This window comes from Schistocerca piceifrons, chromosome 11, assembly GCF_021461385.2.
Source record: "Schistocerca piceifrons isolate TAMUIC-IGC-003096 chromosome 11, iqSchPice1.1, whole genome shotgun sequence".
Lineage (NCBI taxonomy): Eukaryota > Metazoa > Arthropoda > Insecta > Orthoptera > Acrididae > Schistocerca > Schistocerca piceifrons.
The window spans coordinates 37,179,055-37,202,636 of record NC_060148.1 but is presented as its reverse complement, the minus strand read 5'-3'; the positions used below and the strand labels follow the sequence as shown (position 1 = coordinate 37,202,636).

At 39.9% G+C, this 23,582-nt stretch overlaps 1 protein-coding gene across 4 annotated transcripts in view; it reads left to right on the top strand.

The window, feature by feature from the left end:
- Positions 1-23,582, top strand: part of LOC124720114 — a 100,737-nt gene that overhangs the window by 5,382 nt on the left and 71,773 nt on the right. For 3 of the 4 annotated variants that reach the window (XM_047245412.1, XM_047245410.1, XM_047245411.1), the window contains exons 2-3: positions 3,228-3,289; positions 20,372-22,056. In XM_047245412.1, coding sequence (XP_047101368.1) covers positions 3,228-3,289; positions 20,372-22,056 — 1,747 coding nt within the window. Of the gene's footprint in view, positions 1-3,227; positions 3,294-20,371; positions 22,057-23,582 lie in introns of all 4 variants that reach the window. The other variant, XM_047245413.1, reaches the window with a different exon arrangement.

The window sequence follows — 23,582 nt, the reverse complement described above, 5'->3', positions numbered from 1 at the left end:
TTTCCCTGATAATTGGTGATTTTGCAAATGTCGAAAAACATTTTACTCAGTCACTGAGAATAGCCTATTTAGATGTACACAATCTACACCCAGACATTTGTTACTTACAAATTTCTTTGGGTTTATAAATACCACGCCAAGCTTGTCAATAATAATGGGACAGGAATAATGTGTGATCCACACATTGAGAAGTTAGCGGTACAAATTCAAAATGAAGTCACACTTTCTGTCTGTGATGTTTTGTAGTTAATGAAAGTTGGACAGTGAAAGAAGTAAATGGAATAGTGAACATATTCTATTGTGCTTTCACTGAACTAAATATGGTTTTCGAAACTAAGCTTCTGGTGCATCCGAAATGAAAAGTTTGCATTGGTTGGTCACATTCTGCAGATCTTGTCGAGAAAGAGAATCTTCAGGGCAGAAACATGTCGAGGCATACCGGTAAATTTTACCAAAATGGAGGTGAGTCAAAGAAACTTAATGTGTATACTTTGCTAACAATAAACTATCCCTATACTAAACACTGTTCATATTAATTCCACCTGACTTTAATCCAAGGCACTGGAAAGAAAGCTGCTATTTTGGAAGAAGCTGCTACTTCCTAATTTTTAATATGTAGCTTTGGCTTTCGGCAACTTACTATTCATTTTATTACAAAGCATTTTTCAAAGAAAATATTTTTACATCCATAAATACTGAGTGTTATTTATAGTACATTATTACTTGTCATACAGCTTTATCACAAACACTAATATTTACTATATGGCTAACATATCACTGAACCTAGATCTTCAGATAGTTGAAAGAGTAGTTAATGAGGTATGTTTTTAATTTTCTTTTGAATTGGCAGGGATTTGCAATTTCTTGCTTTATGTTGGATTGGAATTTGTTGTATATCTTCCATCAGAGTACACAACCAGGCAAAGTCTAGATGAAAATTGTTGTCGTGTCTTTATTGTGACTGTGTAAGAAACATTTCAGCTAAATCTGATTTTTATTGTCAGCAACAACAACCGTTTGGGAGTAAACGTGTTGGGAATTGAGTGTCAAGCCTTGTGTAAGATGTACAGTTATCTAATTTATTCAGTAGTTATACTACTTGCTGTTGTACAAACATTTTGCTTAATTACTGTAGGTGCACTCCCCCAGTGTATATAGTAAGTCCACAAGACAACAGGTAGTGACAGTGGGAAAATGAGAAAACCCTCTTGTCTTCAGAACAACACAGTGAGAGATGAGAGATGCTTCTAATGATGAAACGCTTTGAACTGAGCTGCTTAATTAGTTTATCTGTGTTCTTTTTTCTTTCCTGTAATATTTAGCCTGCCTAGTATTGGGTCCACTTTTTCAGGGTTTGGCAAATTTTACTTTGACAAATTTTATTTCCATGTGCTTTATCTTGTAGACAAGAAAAAAATCATTCTTATTTAGATGTATCAAACATATTTTGCCTATTCATGCTGGGCGTCCTCGATGGTATTCATTTTTATGTCCTTGTCACATATCCATACATTCTTTTGCATGTACTAGGTGCACATAGTAGAGATTTCTTCCATTTTTAGGTTGCATTTAAACACTGCACTGCCCATAATATATACTTTGGCACACTGAAAATGCTCTTACTTATTTAGTACACACAAATAAAACATTCAGTTGCAAAAGAGTGATTTTTCATATGTATACAGGGTGTTACAAAAAGGTACGGCCAGACTTTCAGGAAACATTCCTCACACACAAATAAAGAAAAGATGTTATGTGGACTTGTGTCCGGAAATGCTTAATTTCCATGTTAGAGCTCATTTTAGTTTCTTCTCCCACCTACGCTCAATGGAGCACGTTATCATGATTTCATACGGGATACTCTACCTGTGCTGCTAGAACATGTGCCTTTACAAGTACGACACAAATTGTGGTTCGTGCACGATGGAGCTCCTGCACATTTCAGTTAAAGTGTTCGTACGCTTCTCAACAACAGATTCGGTGACCGACGGATTGGTAGAGGCGGACCAATTCCGTGGCCTCCACGCTCTCCTGACCTCAACCCTCTTGACTTTCATTTATGGGGGCATTTGAAAGCTCTTGTCTACGCAACCTCGGTACCAAATGTAGAGACTCTTCGTGCTCGTATTGTGGACGGCTGTGATACAATACGCCATTCTTGAGGGCTGCATCAGCACATCAGGGTTTCCGTGCGACGGAGGGTGGATGCACGTATCCTCGCTAACGGAGGACATTTTGAACATTTCCTGTAACAAAGTGTTTGAAGTCACGCTGGTACGTTCTCTTGCTGTGTGTTTCCATTCCATGATTAATGAGATTTAAAGAGAAGTAATAAAATGAGCTGTAACATGGAAAGTAAGCATTTCCGGACACATGTCCACATAACATATTTTCTTTCTTTGTGTGTGAGGAATGTTTCCTGAAAGTTTGGCCGTGCCTTTTTGTAACAGCGTGTATAATGAAGCATAACTGAAGTAGCAACTGAGAAAAAATGGCTGCAGATATTAAGAATATTTTATCTCTGTAGGGGTAAGGGAGACAACTCACTGAAGAACAACGGCCTTGAGTCATTGACAGACAAACCAAAAATGAAGGAAAACATGCTAGCTTTTGGAATAAATCCTTTTGTTCAGCTGTATTGCACCACCACTCCCCCTCCTCCCGTTCTGCCCCCACCCCCCACCCCTCCCTCCCCCAGTTGCAAGGCTTTGTGAGAGCCACAGTATGCACCAACAGCCTAATTTTTCTTGCTTAGCTCTGCCAGCTCTTCACTTTTGAGGCCTCGTATTGATTTATCTGTGGAAAGCTGTTTATGATAGCCATAGTGAGAGGCAGTTAAATAAGTCAGTATTCATCATAGGCCAGTTCTGGAATTGTTAATCTCTGCATTGCACATTCATATCTTAAAACTGGTGGGATAAGATTGTTGTTTTATTTCAAGGTGAGACCAGGATCATTGAAGTTCTTTTAGTCATGGTTTTCATTTTTTGTAGTTCTTAATTTACTTTTTACAATATTCTAAGTAAGTATCAGTATATTTTTACTGCATATACTGATAGTGCCAAATGAGGCAACTCGCTCGGTTATTGAACTGTTTATTTGTGGGGGAGAGGTGCATGCATACACAAGTGCAGGAGAATTGTATGTCCTACCTGGCACTGATTCAGTTTCTAGAATTGTAATTAAAATTACTGGCCTTTGTCTCTAATGTGTCCCTTTCCTTACAGGCACTAATATGGATGACAAACTGCTTCCGAGAGAAGTGCCAGAGCCGACAAGGTTTCCAAGTGTAAGTAAGTCGTAATATTTTTTTAATTATTAATTTTTTATATCTCTTTATGGAGATATTAGTTTGGATCATTATTGTCCCATACTTACCAGTGGAGTAGCGTTTAAAACTGTTACACACAGACTGTGGTTTCGAATGTCAACACTGAGTGTTCCGAGTTCAGCGTGCTGCTGAAAACTCAGAAACAATGTAACTTGTGCGTATGGCATGTGTTCCTCGATGTGGTATATGCGATTGCAGTGCGCTCCAGTGGCTGTTGTTGGCTGCGTCTCGCTCGCACGTCATATTGATTATTAAAGGGATGAGCATAGATTTGCTATGTTAGCTCTGTTAAAATGGACAGTTACTCCCTTGTCCATAGGCTAGTCATGTTTTGTCTGTAGTATACATAAATAAAAACTTTATATAAAGATGAGGTGACTTACCGAACAAAAGCGCTGGCAGGTCGATAGACACACAAACAAACACAAACATACACACAAAATTCAAGCTTTCGCAACAAACTGTTGCCTCATCAGGAAAGAGGTAAGTGTAAGTTATTTACCTCTTTCCTGATGAGGCAACAGTTTGTTGCGAAAGCTTGAATTTTGTGTGTATGTTTGTGTTTGTTTGTGTGTCTATCGACCTGCCAGCGCTTTTGTTCGGTAAGTCACCTCATCTTTGTTTTTAATATAATTTTTCCCATGTGGAATGTTTCCTTCCATTATATAAATAAAAACTTTAATATCCATGAAAATGTTGTAAGGCAAAAAGGAATGTACCATGTTCAGTCAGTAATAACAGTGGCGTACAAAAGTTCCATTACAAGTAGTGTGATGCAAATTTACAATAATTCACCATGTAAGATAAAAATGATTTTGTTATTCTTACTGTTTAGTAAAATCCTAAGGCCATTCGTACTTGATCACTGTTTCTTCAGCAAGAATCACTACTACAATATGTGGAATACACTTAAAACAAGAACGTGTAAGTAGTGCATGCTGTTCTGTAGCTAAAACCAAACAAGCAAACAAACTGACTTCCCAGAAAGTGCATGACATGGGATATTGGAGAACATACTTTTATTAATTTAACAAGAAAGTATCAGAACCTGCTAAGAAACGCCACTGTCAGTAAAAAAAAAAAATTGTCTCCAAGGAGGCGCAGACCAGTGACACAATGACATACACCTGAGAATTCTGTGACGCTACCCATTGTGCTATACGAGCACTTCTGAAAGTGTTAAACATAGGTGTGTTATTAACTGACAATTGTAACAAATTGTACCAAGAACATTGTGGATTCTCAGTGTGCCATTGCCTTGGCATACTTTAATAATATTCAAGCTACAATAATTTTTTAACCACCAATGTGATGTTTCCAGTCATTTTATCATAACTAATCATACAGTTAACAACAGGTGTTTGGGACAGGACAATATTGCGGGGTAGCAACATCAAGGTGTGGATAATCATGTGACATTGTTGTAGAGTCTGACTGTTAAGTTACAGAGGCGACCAGAGCGATGGATGCCAACACTGGGTGGAGTAGGTGGGAGACAAAAGGGAGGGTATCCAATTTCAGGGCTCAGTCCGAGAGTGTGTGGTATGTTCAGTGGAGGCATATCAGATCCTAGGTGATGAGGGTGCTTCTGACAGGAGGGCATTAGTTTGTGAATAATGCCTGTAGGGGTAGTTGTGGGACAGCTTGCCAGTCTGTCGGGAGGGGGGGGGGGGGGCATTTGATGTGGATATGGTGATAACTTTTAAAGTGTAGGTGTTGCTACTTGTCATTTGGTTTTGGGGGACAAGGTTTGAATGAGGGCTTCAGTGCAACGGGGGTTTGACGATCTTAGATTCTCACACATCAAGGTATTTGCCATTGTTTGTAACGTTTGTTCATAAATGTATCGATCTACTTCATCGCAGAGTGTGTGTTCCAGCTACCTCTTGTTTAGCTGAGGTAAGAATTCCACAATAATCACTTCCTGCTGACTATGAGTGTGATTTTTGTTGCTGGGCACGAGTGCTTGGCATGGTGCAACAGTTAGTCCGAGCTTAGCAGTGGGATTGAGATGATGCTCTTGTCAGCATGGGTCGCACGTGCTTGCTAACTGTGTTCACGTGAGACATGCCCTTTCGTAAGAAAGAATTCACTGTAATTATTCACACTGCATTATTTATGTGATAGTGAGTGGGAATAAGTTGAGTTGAGTTCAGACAATGTGCTCACTGACATTGCTCGGGTGTATTTGCTGATTTTCTTTTGTTATTCGTACCGCATTTTGTTTGCTTTGAGAATTGTAAAATGATCAGTGTTGTACGGTGACATGCACAATAGCACTAAAGCCAAGTATCTTAAAAAATGTTTGAAATTATTAATAATTGTGGTAATAAACCATGCTATTGATGATTTGCAATCACTGTTCTTAATCGAACTCATCTTAATTGACTAACTCAAACCGTCAGAAATTGAAATAAACATTTTGTAACTTCTTCGAGTGGAGAGAGGCAGCATTATCGTAATGTCGCACACCCTCGTCGAGGAAGGTGGCTTTGAATCGGAAAAAGGACAGGGTTACTTATGTTGGGAAATGAATTTTCGTTTAAATAATTTTTCATTCTCACAGAACTTAGAATTATGTAAAAGATAGTCTACTCCATCCAAAAACAAACAAATATTCTTAAATTGTGCAATGTGGACAACATGGTCTTGTATAGTATGTATTTACAGAATGAGCAATACAAACCTCAGAACTTTATCTGTAAACCTCACCGTGAAATTCAGCACCACTCTTGCAGCCCCCACTACTGGAGTTTGTTGAGCATATGTGTAATCTAAAAATGCACTTCTTTGCATCTTCTCTGTTTACTATCAATTTTAGGTGTAAGGATCACAGACAGATGAGCAGTATTCGGGTATTGGTGGAAGGAAGGTTTTGTAAGGCACTTCACTTCTGGGTGGCCCATACATCCTGAGGATTCATCCAGTGAATCTCATTCTGACATCTGCCTTACCTGCAGTTAGTTTTGTGTGGTCATTTCACTTGTATTCCTCCATCCGCATTCTCTTAGGTATTTAATGGGTGTAATTGCTCGGTAATCATGCAGTCATACAATAATGGATCTATCTGTCTGTTTAGATACAGTACATTACTTTATTTTTTGTTGAGGGTCAAACAGATGTACATCATCATCATGTTTTCAGCTAATAGACCTAGTTGTCTGTTATGACATCCTTGCATCTCGTGTAACAGACGTGGCAGGGAAACAGGCAGTTTTGAAACCTCTGCTAGTGATACAAATTTATTCACAAAGATATAAAATAAATACAGCATGGATTCACAATGCTTGCAATTTAAAATGCCTATCACTTGAAAATGATATCACTCATGTGGCCACCATTTTCCTTCACAAACATTTCAAGTTGAAGAAGAACCAGTTACTTAATTTACCGTACAGACTAATGAACCTGGCAAAAGAAGATTGGGCATCAAGTTAATGAGAAGTCTGTCCAAAAACTTACAAGCAGAGGTGTGTGACAGCAGAGTCTCTGGTGTATTAAAGATAACCTAATAGATTAAATCTGTAAATAATGTTCTGTGTAGTCACTAATCAACTGTATTGAGGATTTTTCGGTAGAGAGGATGGAGCACATGGTTGTAGATATAGATTTGCCCACAGATATAGATGTAACTTGAGGTATGCCCCATCAAAATGTTTAAGGATCCTTACTATCCATATTGTGTATAAATGACCTTGCAGACAAAATTAATAACCTCGCACTTGTTGCAGGCAATGTAGTTATCTATCTGAAAAATAGGCGCAGACATATTCAGTCATATCTTGATAAGGTTTCAAATTGGAGCTAAGATTTGCATCTTGCTTTAAATGTTCAGAAATGTAAAACTGTGCAGTTCATAACTTGCAAAAACATAGTATACTGCAACTAAAATACCAGCAAGTCACAATTTCAGTCAGTAAACTTGTTCGAATACCTAGATGTAACAGTTTGTAGGCATATCAAATGGAACTCCACTTAAAATGGCGCAGTGATCAGCTTAAAAAGACTGCTGATGGACAAAGCTTCTGGATATTGTGTAACTGGTTGTGGACCCAGAGAACAATAAGGATCCTGAAATATGGGTAACCAGTAGCCCAGCCAATCTCATACTATGTGGAGGGGTCAGCCCGTCGTGAGTACCACCTTCCGGTTTCTTCACCCAGTGCAGTCTCCAAGGTCGCCTCTCAGCATCTGTCGTCCTGCACCGGCCCATCTCATCTGTTCTGATTTGTGTACAGGTTGATTGGAGAAAGCGTCTCATATTTTTACAGGGGGCACTGCTAGTCAAAACAGCAAAAATTTTGCCATCAACGTGACTGCAACACACACAGATCACATGAAACCCATGTCACACTTCTGTTACATGACATTCTGAAAGCTTTGGATCAAGGCAGGCAGGTAATGCAGTATCTCTTAATTTCTGAAAAGCATTTGACTCAGTACCACATCTACTTTTATTGTCAAAAGTACGATTATATAGGATATCAAGTGAAATTTGTGACTGGATTGAAGACTTTTGGTACATAGGATGCAGGTTGTTATCTTGGTTGTAGAGTCATCGTCAGATGTAGAAATAACTTTGGGTATGCTCCAGGGTGGTGTGTGGGGACCGTTGCTGTTCATGTCGCATATTTGCAGTTCTCTATAATGGAGTGCTACATGAAAGATACTGAATAAACATCAGTCAGATCTTGATAAGATGTCAAAGTACTGCAAAGGTTGGCAACTTGCTTTAAAGATGATGGCTTTGAAGATGGCATAGTGGAATGCTGAAACTGGTTGTTGTCAAAATAAAAAAAAATAAAATTAAATTAAAAAAAATCATCATCTTAGTTACACAGCTGTTGGAGTATTTCATTGATATTGACAATTGCTTAACCAGCTGATGTCCCCTGTCCATGAGGGACCAATAGAGACTTGCTTTAAATGTTCAAAAATGTAAAGTTATACACTTCGTATAGTGAAAAAAATGTAATATTCTATGACTATTATGTCAGTGAGTCACTACTGCAATCGGCCAACTCGTACAAATACCTGGGTGTGACACTCTGTAGGGATATGAAATGAAATAATCACATAGGATCAGTCGTGGGTGAAACAGGAAGTAGATTTCGGTTTATTGGTAGAATACTGGGGAAGTGCAGTCAGTCTACAAAGGAGACTGCTTACAAATCACTCGTACAACCAGTTCTGGAATATTGCTGACGTGTGTGAAACCCTTACCAATAGGACTAAATGGGAATGTTGAATATATACGCAGAAGGGCAACACGAATGGTCACAGGTTTGTTTGACATGTGGGATAGAGTCACAGAGCTACTGAAGGAACTGAACTGGCAGACCCTTGAAGATAGACGTAAAATACCCAAGAAAGTCTACTAACGAAGTTTCAAGAACTGGTTTTAAACAATGATCTTAGCAATGTGTATTGCTCACACAGGGCTTGTGGGGATAAGATTAGAACAATTACAGTCTGCACAAAGACATTAAAATTATAATTATTCCTGTGCTTCATACGTAAGTGGAACAGAAAGAAACCCTGATTACTGTTATTATGGAACATACCCCCTGCCATGCACTTCGCAGTGGTTTGCAGAGTATAGTTGTATATGTAGATTAATCGAGTTACACCCCAGGCTGTCGTACGACAGGCACCTGTACTTCCAACATTCCTTGTGGTTTCCATTTGTTGTCACACACCCTTCAGCTCTCCTCCTCACAGAGTCACAAATTTGTGTAGACACATGCTCAGATTTGGTGTTACACATGTGCACATTGTTGATGGCTGCAGAATACACCAATATCTTTAACACTTTGAAGAAGAGCAACGTAGCTTGTACATCGCATAGATTTTGCTTGAAAAAGACGAGCAACATATCTCCGCTGGCTGTTTCTCAGCTCTGTTAATATATTCCAAATTTTGTGTTGCATCTGTCGGGTGTATAAAGGTACCCTATGATGCCTGCACTATAATGAAAAAACATAGATGGCAGCACCTGTCACTTGTGTTGAGTGGTGAGGAATCCAGACATTGTGTATCACTTGCTTTGCAGCTTTTACGTTCATCGTGTTGCAACGCGCCGTGTCTCATGATATTACATGTATTGAAAAATGCATCAATTGTAGTCTGCTAAAAGCTTTGTATTTATTTTCAAAATGATCTTATAGTACACTACTGGAAAACGGAAAAGGGCTAGGTAACAGTCCAGTTGTCCAAAAGCTGGTAGCAACATTAGGAATAACAGAAAATCTGTATTTTGCATTGTAATAAAAACAATGCAGTGACCAGCTAATGGGCTGCTACCCTTTTGAGATGAAGTAAATAAAGTGGTGGAATAAAGCTTTTTTCACATTTTCATGATAACAATTGTAACTTCATTTGCCTATTAGTAGACATCATCTTGAATTCATTACTAAATTGAAGTGGCTTTGATACACAAAGGAGGCTTTCCCACAAGGTAGTTCACTTGTAAACAGACTCAATGGAAGATATTTTCTTATACTGAAGCTGGTTACAGAAATGTCACAGAGGCCCCAGAGAAGATGTTACGTTTGTGCAGAATGAATCGAGGCATGATCTGGAAAAGTGACAAGAAAATGTACCAGGTTCTGTTGAGAAGTACGTGAGGTAGGACTTTGCTTTCCAAAATCCTTCAAAAGTTTTAATGCTAAGCAGTTTTCAATAAAAACTATATTTTCAAAAAGATTTATTTTTAGTACCACCAGTTTCTAATTCTGTCTGCAATAAGGAAAGAAAAGATGAAAAAAATGTTTTGTTTTATTAAAACAACACATTATTTTTATTTCAGTATAAAAAATGATCACTGTGTAGGTCTTATGTTTCTTTGCAGTATCTCAGAGAAAAGATCTTCTTTCAAATGCAATAACCTGACATAATTTTTTCGCAGTAGAATCTACTAAACAAAATTCTAAAAAGGCTTTGAAAAAGCACAGTACGAGTTTGTTGAATGACGCCAAAGGTGCCCAGTTCTCAAAATGTTAAATGTCCGCACAGCTGGAAATTCAAAGGATTGAAGGCAGTTGAACCTCTACCAATCTGTTGCTTACCAAATGTCGACGATAGGTACTTTTGCACGTGGCATAGAATGTGCAGCGGTGCCCTGTAGTGCTTAAATCCTGTCCGTCATCTTTTGGTGAGAATGCTGTGGGTAATTTATTATTGCAGTTTGGCGATAAAGGGCAGCTGTTAATATGTCTGGCAAAGTATGATAAATGAATCGTACAAGAATGCCGAAGGTGTGACTTTGACGTTAAACAAACTGTACTACTCAGTGTGCATGGGTGTACAGATGTAATACTGCTAGTTACATAAGCCCAGCCACCACGGCAAGGTCATATCATATTGGATGGTAAAAATCGGTTTTTAATTTTCCGGAGGCCAAAAACCTCATAAAAAGCATCACTCAGATCAGTTTTTAACCGTCCTGAGGCTAAAACCGCAATCAAAATCAAATCGGATTATTAATTTCCGTGTGACTTTAACAAAACATGTTCAGTATGCTGTCCACTGTTTTCTGTAACAAGTTGAAATCGAAAAACAGCATGTTCCATAACTGATCGAAGTGTTTCCAGGGTCACGTTCAGAATGTGTTGCGCAATGCGTGCCTTCAATGCAACTAAGTCTTCAATCAGAACATTGAACACAACATCTTTCAGATAGCTCCACAGCCAGAAGTCACACGGATTAAGATCAGGTGATTGGGATGGCCAGCCTGTAGGGAAATGATGGCTGATAATTCTAGCATTTCTGAAATGGCGGTTGAGCAGCAGCTTAACTGGATTTGCAATGTGCAGAGGTGAACCATCTTGCTTAAAATGATCCCATCCACACATCCATGCTGTTGGAGAGCTGGAATGACGTGGTTGTGCGAAAGACACTCGTAGCATTTACCAGTGACGGTACAGGTAACAGGACCGGAAACACATCTCTTCGAAATAATATGGCCCTATGATAAATGATGCCATAAACCCGCACCACACAGTGACCTTTTCAGGATGAAGTGGTACTGGTTGATTTGCCTATGGATTTTCTGTTGCCCATATTCGACAATTCTGTGTATTGACATATCCTGTTAGATGAAAGTGGGCTTCGTCTGCCCACAAAATCTTTCACGGCCAATCATTGTCTACCTCCATGCGAGCAAGAAATTCTGAAGCAAAGGTCTGTCTTGCTGACAGGTCAATAGGAAGCAACTTGTGCACATGGGTAATTTTTAATGGATCGCAAAGAAGGATGTTTTGTAGGATTTTACGCGCCATGCTCACAGGTATGTCCAATGTTCAGGCAATTCTCTGTGCACTACATGTTTGCACATCACTACTTGTCTCCTCCTGCATTGCTGTGGCCACTGCTTCCACTGACGTCAGATTAATTCGTTTTCTCCATCTACCCGGTTTCACACCAAAAGAACCTGTCTTTTTGAATTTCCGAATAATTTTCTCCAGACCCATGGTAGTCATCGGACCAACGCCTTTCTTCAAATCCTTCAGTGTCTGGAACTTCTGCAGAACAAGGTATGCACAGTCATCATTTGTGTAATACAGCTTTACAAGCAGAGCAAAATCCTGCATTGAGACAGTCATGGCGAACATTGCAGGCGCGAAAGGAGGAAAAGCCATGTACCTGGTGTGTTTATACCAACTTCAATGGGTCGTGCGCATGACAGGTGTTTTCATTTACATATTCTGATACATACAGTGCCATCTATTGATCAATTTTCACATTATTTATTTTTTTCTGCCATACATTTTCCCCCTTCTCCAATAATATTGTGTTGCAATTTGACGTCATTCTGACCAACGGTGTTATGTGTGCAGTGTTTTGAAAGTTTAACTTTAATTACAATCACCCTGTATTATACTTCTCTATGTGAGTGGTACCTTATCTGTAAATAAAATGAGAGTTTTGAAGTGTAGCTCTTCTAATGTAGCATGAGGGTATTGTAGCCCGAGAACTCGTGCACGCTGCAAGTGGAACGGAAAGAGTGATTGCTCATGCAAGTGTGACCCCACAAGACCACTGTTACAGTTCCCTGCACATTTGACATTTGTTTCGAGGTGTAAAATGCTCTTCCAATAACTTACATCGATAATGACATATCCACTATGTGGGTGTTCGTCATTTTTGAGTGAAGTTGAAAGGCGTACCCACTTTGATGAGTTTAGAATTTTGCTTCTTAGCTTAGTCTTTTACTAATCTCATTCACTTTTCTCCAGGATATCAATTTTTCAATGAGTTTCATCAGTACAAAGAAATTGTACTACTTCATCTGGGAGACTGTATGTACAAGTTATAAAGATCATTTCACTTTAACTCGTGTGTCTTTTGAAACAACTCTTTAACAGTGAAGTATAACATGTCTCTTCATTACAATTCAGTTTCCAAGACTTTCTGCCTTTGTTTTACAACAATTAAAATATAATGTCTTCTCACACGCTAAGACACAACTTATCTTAAGACAACTAAAATGTCACTGTTCTGTCTCTTCCCACATTGCATGAGCAGGCCAGACAGAGATACCGTAATAATGTACATGTAGGCTGAAGAGTTTAGTCATTTGCAAAGATATTCAACAAAGGTGTTTAAATTGTTCTTACATAAATTGACACGTAAACATTACAAAAGGTAGCATCAACATGTATGCGGTTGACTTTACTAAAATGGGCATATTTGTATCTTTGTTAATGTAACTGCACAGATGTTAAATTTGTGTCTAGTGAAATGGTAGTTCACATAAAGATTGTATAAAAATCAAAGTTTCTATTTTCTTTTTCTAATTTTTTTTATTTTTTTTCACACACACAAAGTTACTGGTACGCACCAGTATCAGAGATTTCATACTACTTATTAGGCTCGATTACAAGACAGGTTTCAATCTTCTGTTCGTCACAGTATCCCCTCCTGCGTATCTGGTGTATGAACTGTGTTATGTCTGTCACGATCCTTAGTCCTCGTGGTATATCGTTCCATGATTGGGAGTTTCTGAAATAACTTGCAGAAAACTTTTTTCAGTAAGAATGTGATGCTGAGGATCTTGTGCTGCTACAGTTTAGCTGACGGTGTATTCACCAGGCGGGTATTACGTACACTGAACAAGATCCTTAGCATCACATTCTGGGTGAAAAAAAGTTTTCTGCAAGTTATTTCGGCAACTCCCAGACATGGAACAGCATGCCACGAGGACTAAGGATCATGACAGACGTCACACAGTTAATACACCAGATATGCGGGAGGGGATACTGTGACAAATAGAAGACTGAATCCTGTCATGTAATTGAGCCTAATACTTAGTATGAAATCTCTGATACTGGTGTGTATCAGTAACTTTGTGTATGTGGAGGGGGGGGGATTAAAAATTAAAAAAAAAAAAAAAAAAAAAAAAAAAAAAAAAACTTTGTAAAAAAATCAATCTTTATAGCTTATGAACTACTGTTACACTGGGCACAAATTTAACATCTGTGCAGTTACATTAACAAAGATATAAATATGCCTATTTGAGTAAAGTCAACTGCATACATGTTTATGCAAACTTTTGTAATATTTTCGTGTCAATTTATTTAAGAACGATATAAACACTTTTGTTGAATATCTTTGCAAATGATTAAACTCTTTGGTCTACATGTACATTATTACGGTATCTCTGTTTAGCCTGCTTGCGCGATGTGGGAAGAGAGAGAGCAGACACATTTTAGTTGTCTTAAGGAGAAGTTGTGTCTTAGTGTAAGAAGACATTATATTTTAATTGTTGTAAAACAAAGGCAGAAAGTCTTGGAAATTGAATTGTAATGAAGAGATTTGTTATGCTTCATTGTTAAAGAGTGGTTTCAAAAGACACATGAGTTAAAGAGAGATGTTTTTTATAACTTGAACATAGAGTCCCCCAGAGGAAGATGTACAATTTCTTTGTACTGATGAAACTAATTGAAAAACTAATACCCCAGAGAAAAGGGAATGAGACCAGTGAAAGAATAAGCTAAGTAGAAAAAATTTTAATTCATCAAAAGATGACGAACATCCACATAGTGGATATCTCATTATTGATGTAAGTTATTGGAAGAGCATTTTACATCTCAAAACAAATGTGCATGGAACTGAAGCTGCCAAAGGCATTGACAATGGTCTTCTGGGATCACACTTGCATGAGCAATCACTCTCTCCATATCACTTGCAGCGTGCACGAGCTCTCGGACTAAAATGCCGTCATGCCACCTTACAAGATGTACACTTCAAAGCTCGTATTTTATTTACAGATAAGGTACCATGGACATTGCCGTTGGTGGGGAGGCTTGCGTGCCTCAGCGATACAGATAGCCGTACCGTAAGAGCAACTGCAATGGAGGGGTATCTGTTGAGAGGCCAGACAAACGTATGGTTCCTGAAGAGGGGCAGCAGCCTTTTCAGTAGTTGCAGGGGCAACAGTCTTGGTGATTGATCTGGCCTTGTAACACTAACCAAAACAGCCTTGCTGTGCTGGTACTGTGAACAGTTGAAAGCAAGGGGAAACTACAGCCGTAATTTTTCCCGAGGGCATGCAACTTTACTGTATGGTGAAATGATGATGGCATCCTTTTGGGTAAAACATTCCGGAGGTAAAATAGTCCCCCATTCGGATCTCCGGGCGGAGACTAATCAAGAGGACTTCGTTATCAGGAGAAAGAAAACTAGCGTTCTACGGATTGGAGCGTGGAATGTCAGATCCCTTAATCGGGCAGGTAGGTTAGAAAATTTAAAAAGGGGAATGCATAGGTTAAAGTTAGATATAGTGGGAATTAGTGAAGTTCGGTGGTGGGAGGAACAAGACTTTTGGTCAGGTGAATACAGGGTTATAAATACAAAATCAAATAGGGGTAATGCAGGAGTAGGTTTAATAATGAATAAAAAAATAAGAATGCGGGTAAGCTACTACAAACAGCATAGTGAAAGCGTTATTGTGGCCAAGATAGACACGAAGCCCATGCCTACTACAGTAGTACAAGTTTATGTGCCAACTAGCTCTGCAGATGGTGAAGAAATTGATGAAATGTATGATGAAATAAAAGAACTTATTCAGATAGTGAAGGGTGACAAAAGTTTAATAGTCATGGGTGACTGGAATTCGGTAGTAGGAAAAGGGAGAGAAGGAAACGTAGTAGGTGACTATGGATGGGGGGTAAGAAATGAAAGAGGAAGCCGCCTGGTAGAATTTTGCACAGAGCACAACTTAATCATAGCTAACACTTGGTTCAAGAATCATGAAAAAAGGTTGTATACATGGAAGAAGCCTGGAGATACTGACAGGTTTCAGATAGATTATATAATGGTAAGACAGAGATTTAGAAACCAGGTTTTAAATTGTAAGACATTTCCAGAGGCAGATGTGGACTCTGACCACAATCTGTTAGTTATGAACTGTAGATTAAAACTGAAGAAACTGCAAAAAGGTGGGAATTTAAGGAGATGGGACCTGGATAAACTGACTAAACCAGAGGTTGTACAGAGTTTCAGGAAGAGCATAGGAGAACAATTGACAGGAATGGGGGAAAGAAATACGGTAGTAGAAGAATGGGTAGCTCTGACGGATGAAGTAGTGAAGGCAGCAGAGGATCAAGTAGGTAAAAAGACGAGGGCTAGTAGAAATCCTTGGGTAACAGAAGAAATATTGAATTTAATTGATGAAAGGAGAAAATATAAAAATGCAGTAAATGAATACAAACGTCTCAAAAATGAGATCGACAGGAAGTGCAAAATGGCTAAGCAGGGATGGCTAGAGGACAAATGTATGGATGTAGAGGCTGATCTCACTGGGGGTAAGATAGATGCTGCCTATAGGAAAATTAAAGAGACCTTTGGAGAAAAGAGAACCACTTGTATGAATATCAAGAGCTCAGATGGAAACCCAGTTCTAAACAAAGAAGGGAAAGCAGAAAGGTGGAAGGAGTATATAGAGGGTCTATACAAGGGCAATGTTCTTGAGGACAATATTATGGAAATGGAAGAGGATGTAGATGAAGATGAAATGGGAGATACGATACTGCGTGAAGAGTTTGACAGAACACTGAAAGACCTGAGTCGAAACAAAGCCCCGGGAGTAGACAACATTCCATTGTAACTACTGACAGCCTTGGGAGAGCCACTCCTGACAAAACTCTACCATCTGTTGAGCAAGATGTATGAGACAGGCGAAATACCCTCAGACTTCAAGAAGAATATAATAATTCCAATCATAAAGAAAGCAGGTGTTGACAGATGTGAAAATTGCCGAACTATCAATTTAATGAGTCACAGCTGCAAAACACTAACTCGTATTCTTTACAGATGAATGGAAAAACTGGTAGAAGCCGACCTCGGGGAAGATCAGTTTGGATTCTGTAGAAATGTTGGAACACGTGAGGCAATAATTACCCTACGACTTATCTAAGAATAAAGATTAAAGAAAGGCAAACCTACGTTTCTAGCATTTGTAGACTTAGAGAAAGCTTTTGACAGTGTTGACTGGAATACTCTCTTTCAAATTCTGAAGGTGGCAGGGGTAAAATACAGGGAGCAAAAGGCAATTTACAATTTGTACAGAAACCAGATGGCAGTTATAAGAGTCGAGGGGTGTGAAAGGGAAGCAGTGGTTGGGAAGGAAGTGAGACAGGGTTGTAGCCTCTCCCCGATGTTGTTCAATCTGTATACTGAGCAAGCAGTAAAGGAAACAGAAGAAAAATTTGGAGTAGGTATTAAAACCCATGGAGAAGAAGTGAAAACTTCGAGGTTCGCCGATGACATTGTAATTCTGTCAGAGACAGCAAAGGACCTGGGTGAGCAGCTGAAAGGAATGGACAGTGTCTTGAAAGGAGGGTATAAGATGAACATCAACAAAAGCAAAACGAGGATAATGGAATGTAGTCGAATTAAGTCGGATGATGCTGAGGGAATTAGATTAGGAAATGAGACGCTTAAAGTAGTAAAGGAGTTTTGCTATTTGGGGAGCAAAATAACTGAAGATGGTCGAAGTAGAGAGGATATAAAATGTAGACTGGCAATGGCAAGGACAGCGTTTCTGAAGAAGAGAAATTTGTTAACATCGAGTATAGATTTAAGTGTCAGGAAGTCGTTTCTGAAAGTATTTGTATGGAGAGTAGCCATGTGTGGAAGTGAAACATGGGCGATAAATAGCTTGGACAAGAAGAGAATAGAAGCTTTCGAAATGTGGTGCTACAGAAGAATGCTGAAGATTAGATGGGTAGATCACATAACTAATGAGGAGGTATTGAATAGAATTGGGGAGAAGAGAAGTTTGTGGCACAACTTGACTAGAAGAAGGGATCGGTTGGTAGGACATGTTCTGAGGCATCAAGGGATCACCAATTTAGTATTGGAGGGTAAAAATCATAGAGGGAGACCAAGAGATGAATACACTAAGCAGATTCAGAAGGATGTAGGTTGCAGTAGGTACTGGGAAATGAAGAAGCTTGCCCAGGATAGAGTAGCATGGAGAGATGCATCAAACCAGTCTCAGGACTGAAGACCACAACAACAACAAGGTACCATTCACAGAGAGAAGTATAATACGGGGTGATTATAATTAAAGTTAAACTTTCGAAACACTAGAAATAAGACCACTGGTCAGAATGACGTCAGATTGCAGTGGAATATTATCGGAGAAGGGGAAAAACGTATGGAAGAAGAAGAAAAAAATATTGTGAAAATTGATAATAGATGACGCTGTACGTGTCAGGATACGTAAATGAAAACACTTGTCATGCGCACGGCCTTTTGAAGTTGGTATACACACACTGGGTACACAGCTTGTCATCTTTTCATGGCTGTAATGTTCACCATGACTGTCTCAATGCAGGATTGTGCTGTGCTTCTAAAGCTGTATTGTTTTCCATCATTGTGTGGAACAGTAGGAATCCATATTACTATCTACGTTTTTCACTAACTGCAGCAACATTGGTCTTCTGCTCAGGCCTGCACAACTTGAAATGATGCATATGGAATGACTCTTGTTGGAGACAGTTGCAAGTGCCAAGTCTGACAAGAATATCATAGTCGGAGGGCCAGAAACAGAGTTGAACCCAGCCAACATAGCTTACACCACTGATTGCTGACTGCTCACCACACAAGCAGTATGGCCTGTATCTCAACGAGTATTAGTTCATAGGTATAAGTTTATAGGACACTACTTTTTTTCCAATTTGTAGTCATTATTGTCTTCTCTCTCTCTCTCTCTCTCTCTCTCTCTTTGTCTGTCTGTGTGTGTGTGTGTGTGTGTGTGTGTGTGTGTGTGTGTGTGTGTCCGTTCCCTGCCAGTTATTTTTGATGTGTTTTGTGACCTCACAGGTTTCCTCAGCCTTCCTGAATAGCAGTGTACTTCTGGGTGGCACAGCTGAATTCTGTCCATTTTATACCCAATGTTTTGACGACTGACCCACTTGTCTTCTTCAGGTGCTGCGAATTGTGCCGCCTTGTGTAATTGCTGCCTGCGCTCCAACCACACTATGAACTGTATTTGGTCTCATGCCGCTATTCATACCCGATTGTGAGTCGACTCTTGATGCCCACTGTGTCTTTTGACTTTCCCGAGTTTTTCAAACTGTGCGCTGTTAGGTTAAGTTCACATTCTTGCAGCTTTTCGTAGAAATGATAGATGATAGCCAGCAAGATCTCACTGAATTGAGTGTGTAGCCCCAAACCTTGTTAAAATTAAGGTATCCATACCCATTTATTAGTTTGTCTGACGTCTTTGATTCAGTAGTCTCCTTAATTACATTGCCTCAGAAGCTTGGTGTTTGCACCACGATACTCGTCTGGTGATGAGTGTATTTGAGACAGTGCTTGGCAACCATCGATTTGTACAGTTGTTTTAGTCTGGTGTATCCGTGACGTTCCTCGAACCTCTCATCAACTGTTCTAATAGCTTGCACCGTGTAAGACATTTGTGTGGAATGCCGTACACACTTGGCTCTCAGAGACCTAGAGCGTCTTTAACATTACAAAGAAGACTTTTTATCTTTGTTGACGATAGTGAAAGACACTGAAATCCATATTTCTGTAGGAGTCCCCAGTCACTCCAGATACTGGGCCAGTGCGAGGTAGTTAAGTGATTCTTAGTTCTCTTTTTCTGTGTGTCTCAACCTCTTTCTTTTGCAATCTTGATGTTGACTGCAAAGCCTGTTGAATGAGTCTGCATCCCTTAGGGAGACTGTTCGAGGGTGTGTAATACTTTCATAAGCCACTCCTTGTCTGCTAGTGTAAAGAACTTCATAGACCAGAGTCTTCAGCATCAATTTTGTCTGTGAGGAGTGGTGACAGCTTGAGGTGTAGAGATATAAAAAATTGTGTGCATGTTTACTATGTACACTGTGACCCAGGGATTTTGCCCAGTTTTGTCTTAACCAACAAATTAAGGAAAGATAGCCAGCCTCTTTTTTCTAAGCTCTGTCATAAATTTTATATAAGAATGGATATAGTTAAGATATTCCAAACACTCTTAAAGGTTTTCCTTTCCATGCGGTCACATGACAAACATGTCATGCATGTAAGAACAGATTCATTGGTTTGAACTGTGCAGATTCTAGTGCCTTTGCTTCAAAATGTTCCATGTATGGATTTGTGACTTCAGGCATAAGGGCTAACTGCTGCAACACCAACAGTATGTTAATAATAATTTGTGGCATAAAGGAAAGAAGTTGATGTCAGAATATGCCTAAAAAGTTATGTGAAACAATTGATTACTTCCAAGGATTTACAAAGTGGGACTATTGTGAAGAGGGAAACTACGACGGGGCTGAGTTTCCAGAAGTACACCATTAATTCTATGAGTGTTACTAGCAATGTAAGCTGTCTTGTCTTTTCTGTTCACTTGACCTACACTCCTTTTTCTGTTTAGATTTTAATGTGATTTTTCTGACAAGAATTGAGAAGAGGTGATGTTGTTACCTCATTGTGACCTTGCTATCTATGACAGTCTTTACAGCTCAGCATACAAAAACTCAGTCATGTTGAGCATAAACTGTACCTTGTTCACTTACAAACATTTGTTTCTTTTAGATCCTCTTCGAGCCATGTGTGCCAGACGCATCTCTAGTTTTTGGATGTGGGCTGTTCGAAGCACCAAAGGCATCTGCCAAAGTGATGAAAACTCCACACGAAACTTCGAACACAGAAGATATTTTACGCTATGGCATACAAGAGAAAGCTGTCCCTTCATGGATAAAGGCATACAAAGTGGAGACAAATACAGTTGTCGATCCCAGCAACTTTGAGCAAAGTGATCACCAGCGCATATCAGCTGACTTCAGTGAGAGGAGACCAGATTTCGAGGAGTTTGGAGAGCGAAGTGCTGAGAATTTTTCAGGAAGGACCAGTTCAGGGCCCGTTGGGGCAGGGAATATGTGTGTGGGACAGAAGACGGGGGACGGAACTCGTAAAGCCGATCGACTCGGGTATAAGAACTCGGTTGCAGTGCAGGAAATGAGAGAAAGAGGTGAGTCATTTGGAAAAAGTACCACCGATAATTTCCTCGATTCTGACACAGACCCGTTTGCAAAAAAATACCAATATGGTCTCAAAAGGAGCAAAGTGACAAATTCTCAGACTCGTGTTGAGATGTCTGATCGGCACTATGCTGAGCTGCAGGAAGGCACTGCTGCAGTGCCACATAAGCGTCTCGGGGATGTTGTGGACTGTACGGGACGTCCCACACAGGATTTGCCTGACATTACAGGCGTCCAGTGTGACAGTACCGTTTCGGCGACAGTCACTGCATCTGGAGGAGAGATACAGGGTGTGGAGGAGGAGCGTGGCAGCTTTCCACTGGGTCACTCGGACCAACAGGGAGGAGTCGCTCGCTACGTCGATTCGTCCGATCGGGTCGCACTCGGAGGGGCGGGGTACGTCGCCTCGGATGTAAGTGGCCTGCGGGTACCCCAGGCTTTCGACTTTCAGAAGGAAAGAGAAAAATCTACAGGGCCACACAAAGGTTTTATTTCGTCAGACTGCAGCCTAAGTGACGGTTCTCCTCTCAGTTTGGGAAGACGCAGACGGAAGAGGAAAAACAAACTGGTGAAAGAAAGTGACCTGGGATCAGTTCCATGCAAAAATCTTGGAATAAATGTGAGGGAGAGAGAACTCCTCACAGTCGGCAATTCTGAAATGCGCGACAGTCCCAGGCGTGCAAAGAGGGGGAGCTCCGCGGGATTGCCCATCACGGACTTCGGAAACGCACGCACTGCGGAGGGGCTCGGAGGGTCGCGGGTCCCAGTGTCGGACCCTCTTATAAGGGCACTGTTCCACCTGCAGAACCGCCATACAGAGCTGCTGCTAAAGCTGGCGGCAGATGTGGGTGAGGTGGCTCACAAGCAGAGGAGGATGTTTGACGTCTTCCAGAAACTGCAGAGTGCCTTCTGTGACAGTGGCACCCGGACTGCCGCCGAGGTGCCTGTGGGGAGTGGCGGGGTCCAGAGGAGGCACTGCGACAAGTGCACACAGACGAGCTGTGACGGTGGCGACCGGGTACCAGTGGCTGTGACGGATGCCTGGACGCAGTCGGGCAGTACGGGAGGCACGGAGGGTAGCAGTTACAGGGCAGGTCATCTGGAAAGTGGGGTCGTGGCTGTGACTGAGACTGAGAGCGGAGGCTCGCACAAGACACGTGAAGGTCTCGGTGGAGCAGTGTGTGCTGTGAGTGAAGGGACAGGACATCTGGCCGAGAGTGGAACCTGCATCGGTGATAGGTATGTTTTCCTGTTGTCACTGGGTATCGCATGAATTTTAAATGTATTCATCTTTGCATTTTGTGGTAGAGATCCCATACACACTTTGTCATTTGTTGTGAAGTCTCCATTCAGTTGAATACATACACCATTTTGCTCATTGTCAGTCAAGACTTCATTTGCTTTAATGTTTGGAGCACACTCTCACCGAAGCGGTGGTTTAAAATACAATGTTTCCTGGATAGAAATGTGTTTTATTTTGTCTAATTTATGTAATAATTCTTGTGCTATTTTAATTTAAAGATTTAATTTGTTATTTAACAATGTAACAAAGAACACTACTTTAATTTCACACCAATAAAGCAGGTCCTGTGTAATTAGTGTTTTAAAAAGTGTTTGAATTACTGGGAGGTACAAGGAAATATGTTTTGATTAATCATGTTATTAATCAAAATTATGCCATCATAAAACTATGTGAAATAAGCCCATTTAAATGATTTTTGAAGCAATGGTGTACAGTCCAATTTGACGATACACAGAAGTGTGAAATTTAAGATAATGGAATGCAGTCAAATTAAACGAGACATTGCCGAGGCAATTAGATTATGAAATGACACAGTAAAAGTAGTCAGTGACTTTTGCTATGTGGCCAGTAGAATGACTGATGATGGCCAGTGTAGAGATGATATTAAATGCAGACACAGATACTCTGAAATAGTTAAATTTGCTAACATGGAATATAAATTTTCATCAGAAAGTTTGTTCTGCAGGTGTCTGTCTGCAGTGTAGGCTCCTACAGAAGTTTGACACCGACAGTAAGCACGTCAGACTAGGGAGAACAAAAGCTTCTGAAGCGTGGTGCTGACGATAATATGGGTAGATCGGACGACGAATGAAGATGTGCCAAAGGGAATTAGTGAGAAAAGAAATTTATGGCAGAAGTTGACTAAAGGAACGGATAAATTAATAGGACACATCCTCGGGCATCTAGGAATCATCAGTTTGGTAATGGATGGAGTACGAGGGTAAAGTAGCGAGTGACCAACGTTTGAATACAGTAGCAGATTCAAGTGGATTAGGTTGCTTTAGCTGTGCATGTCTCTTGATATTTATTAGAGAGTCACATGTATAGTAAAAATTATGTACTGTGCCGGGTGATTGATCGATTTTGTTGTTTAATTTTTTAAAATTATTTTCAAAAGAATCACATGAATTTTTCACGGTTTTGTAAGGAATTGGGACGAGACAGTGTCTGTCTTCAGACTGTGATAGATAAAAAGTGGAGACAAGAATCATCACAGAAACTGTAATTGCTGCCAAGTAACCATGTACAGTTGTCATTCATGCTGTCTTTCTTTGGTAGTTTACTTCTTATTTGTGATTAATGTTTATCATTCTCAGGTGATTTTATCCGTAGCAATTAGTATTATTGACAATGTGTGGGGAATATTAAATCATCAGTTGCACCATGTGTCTTTAGGTATAACTATATTCTTATTTATCAAGAAATAGATAGTTACTTGACTGAGTTTATATGTTCTGCAATA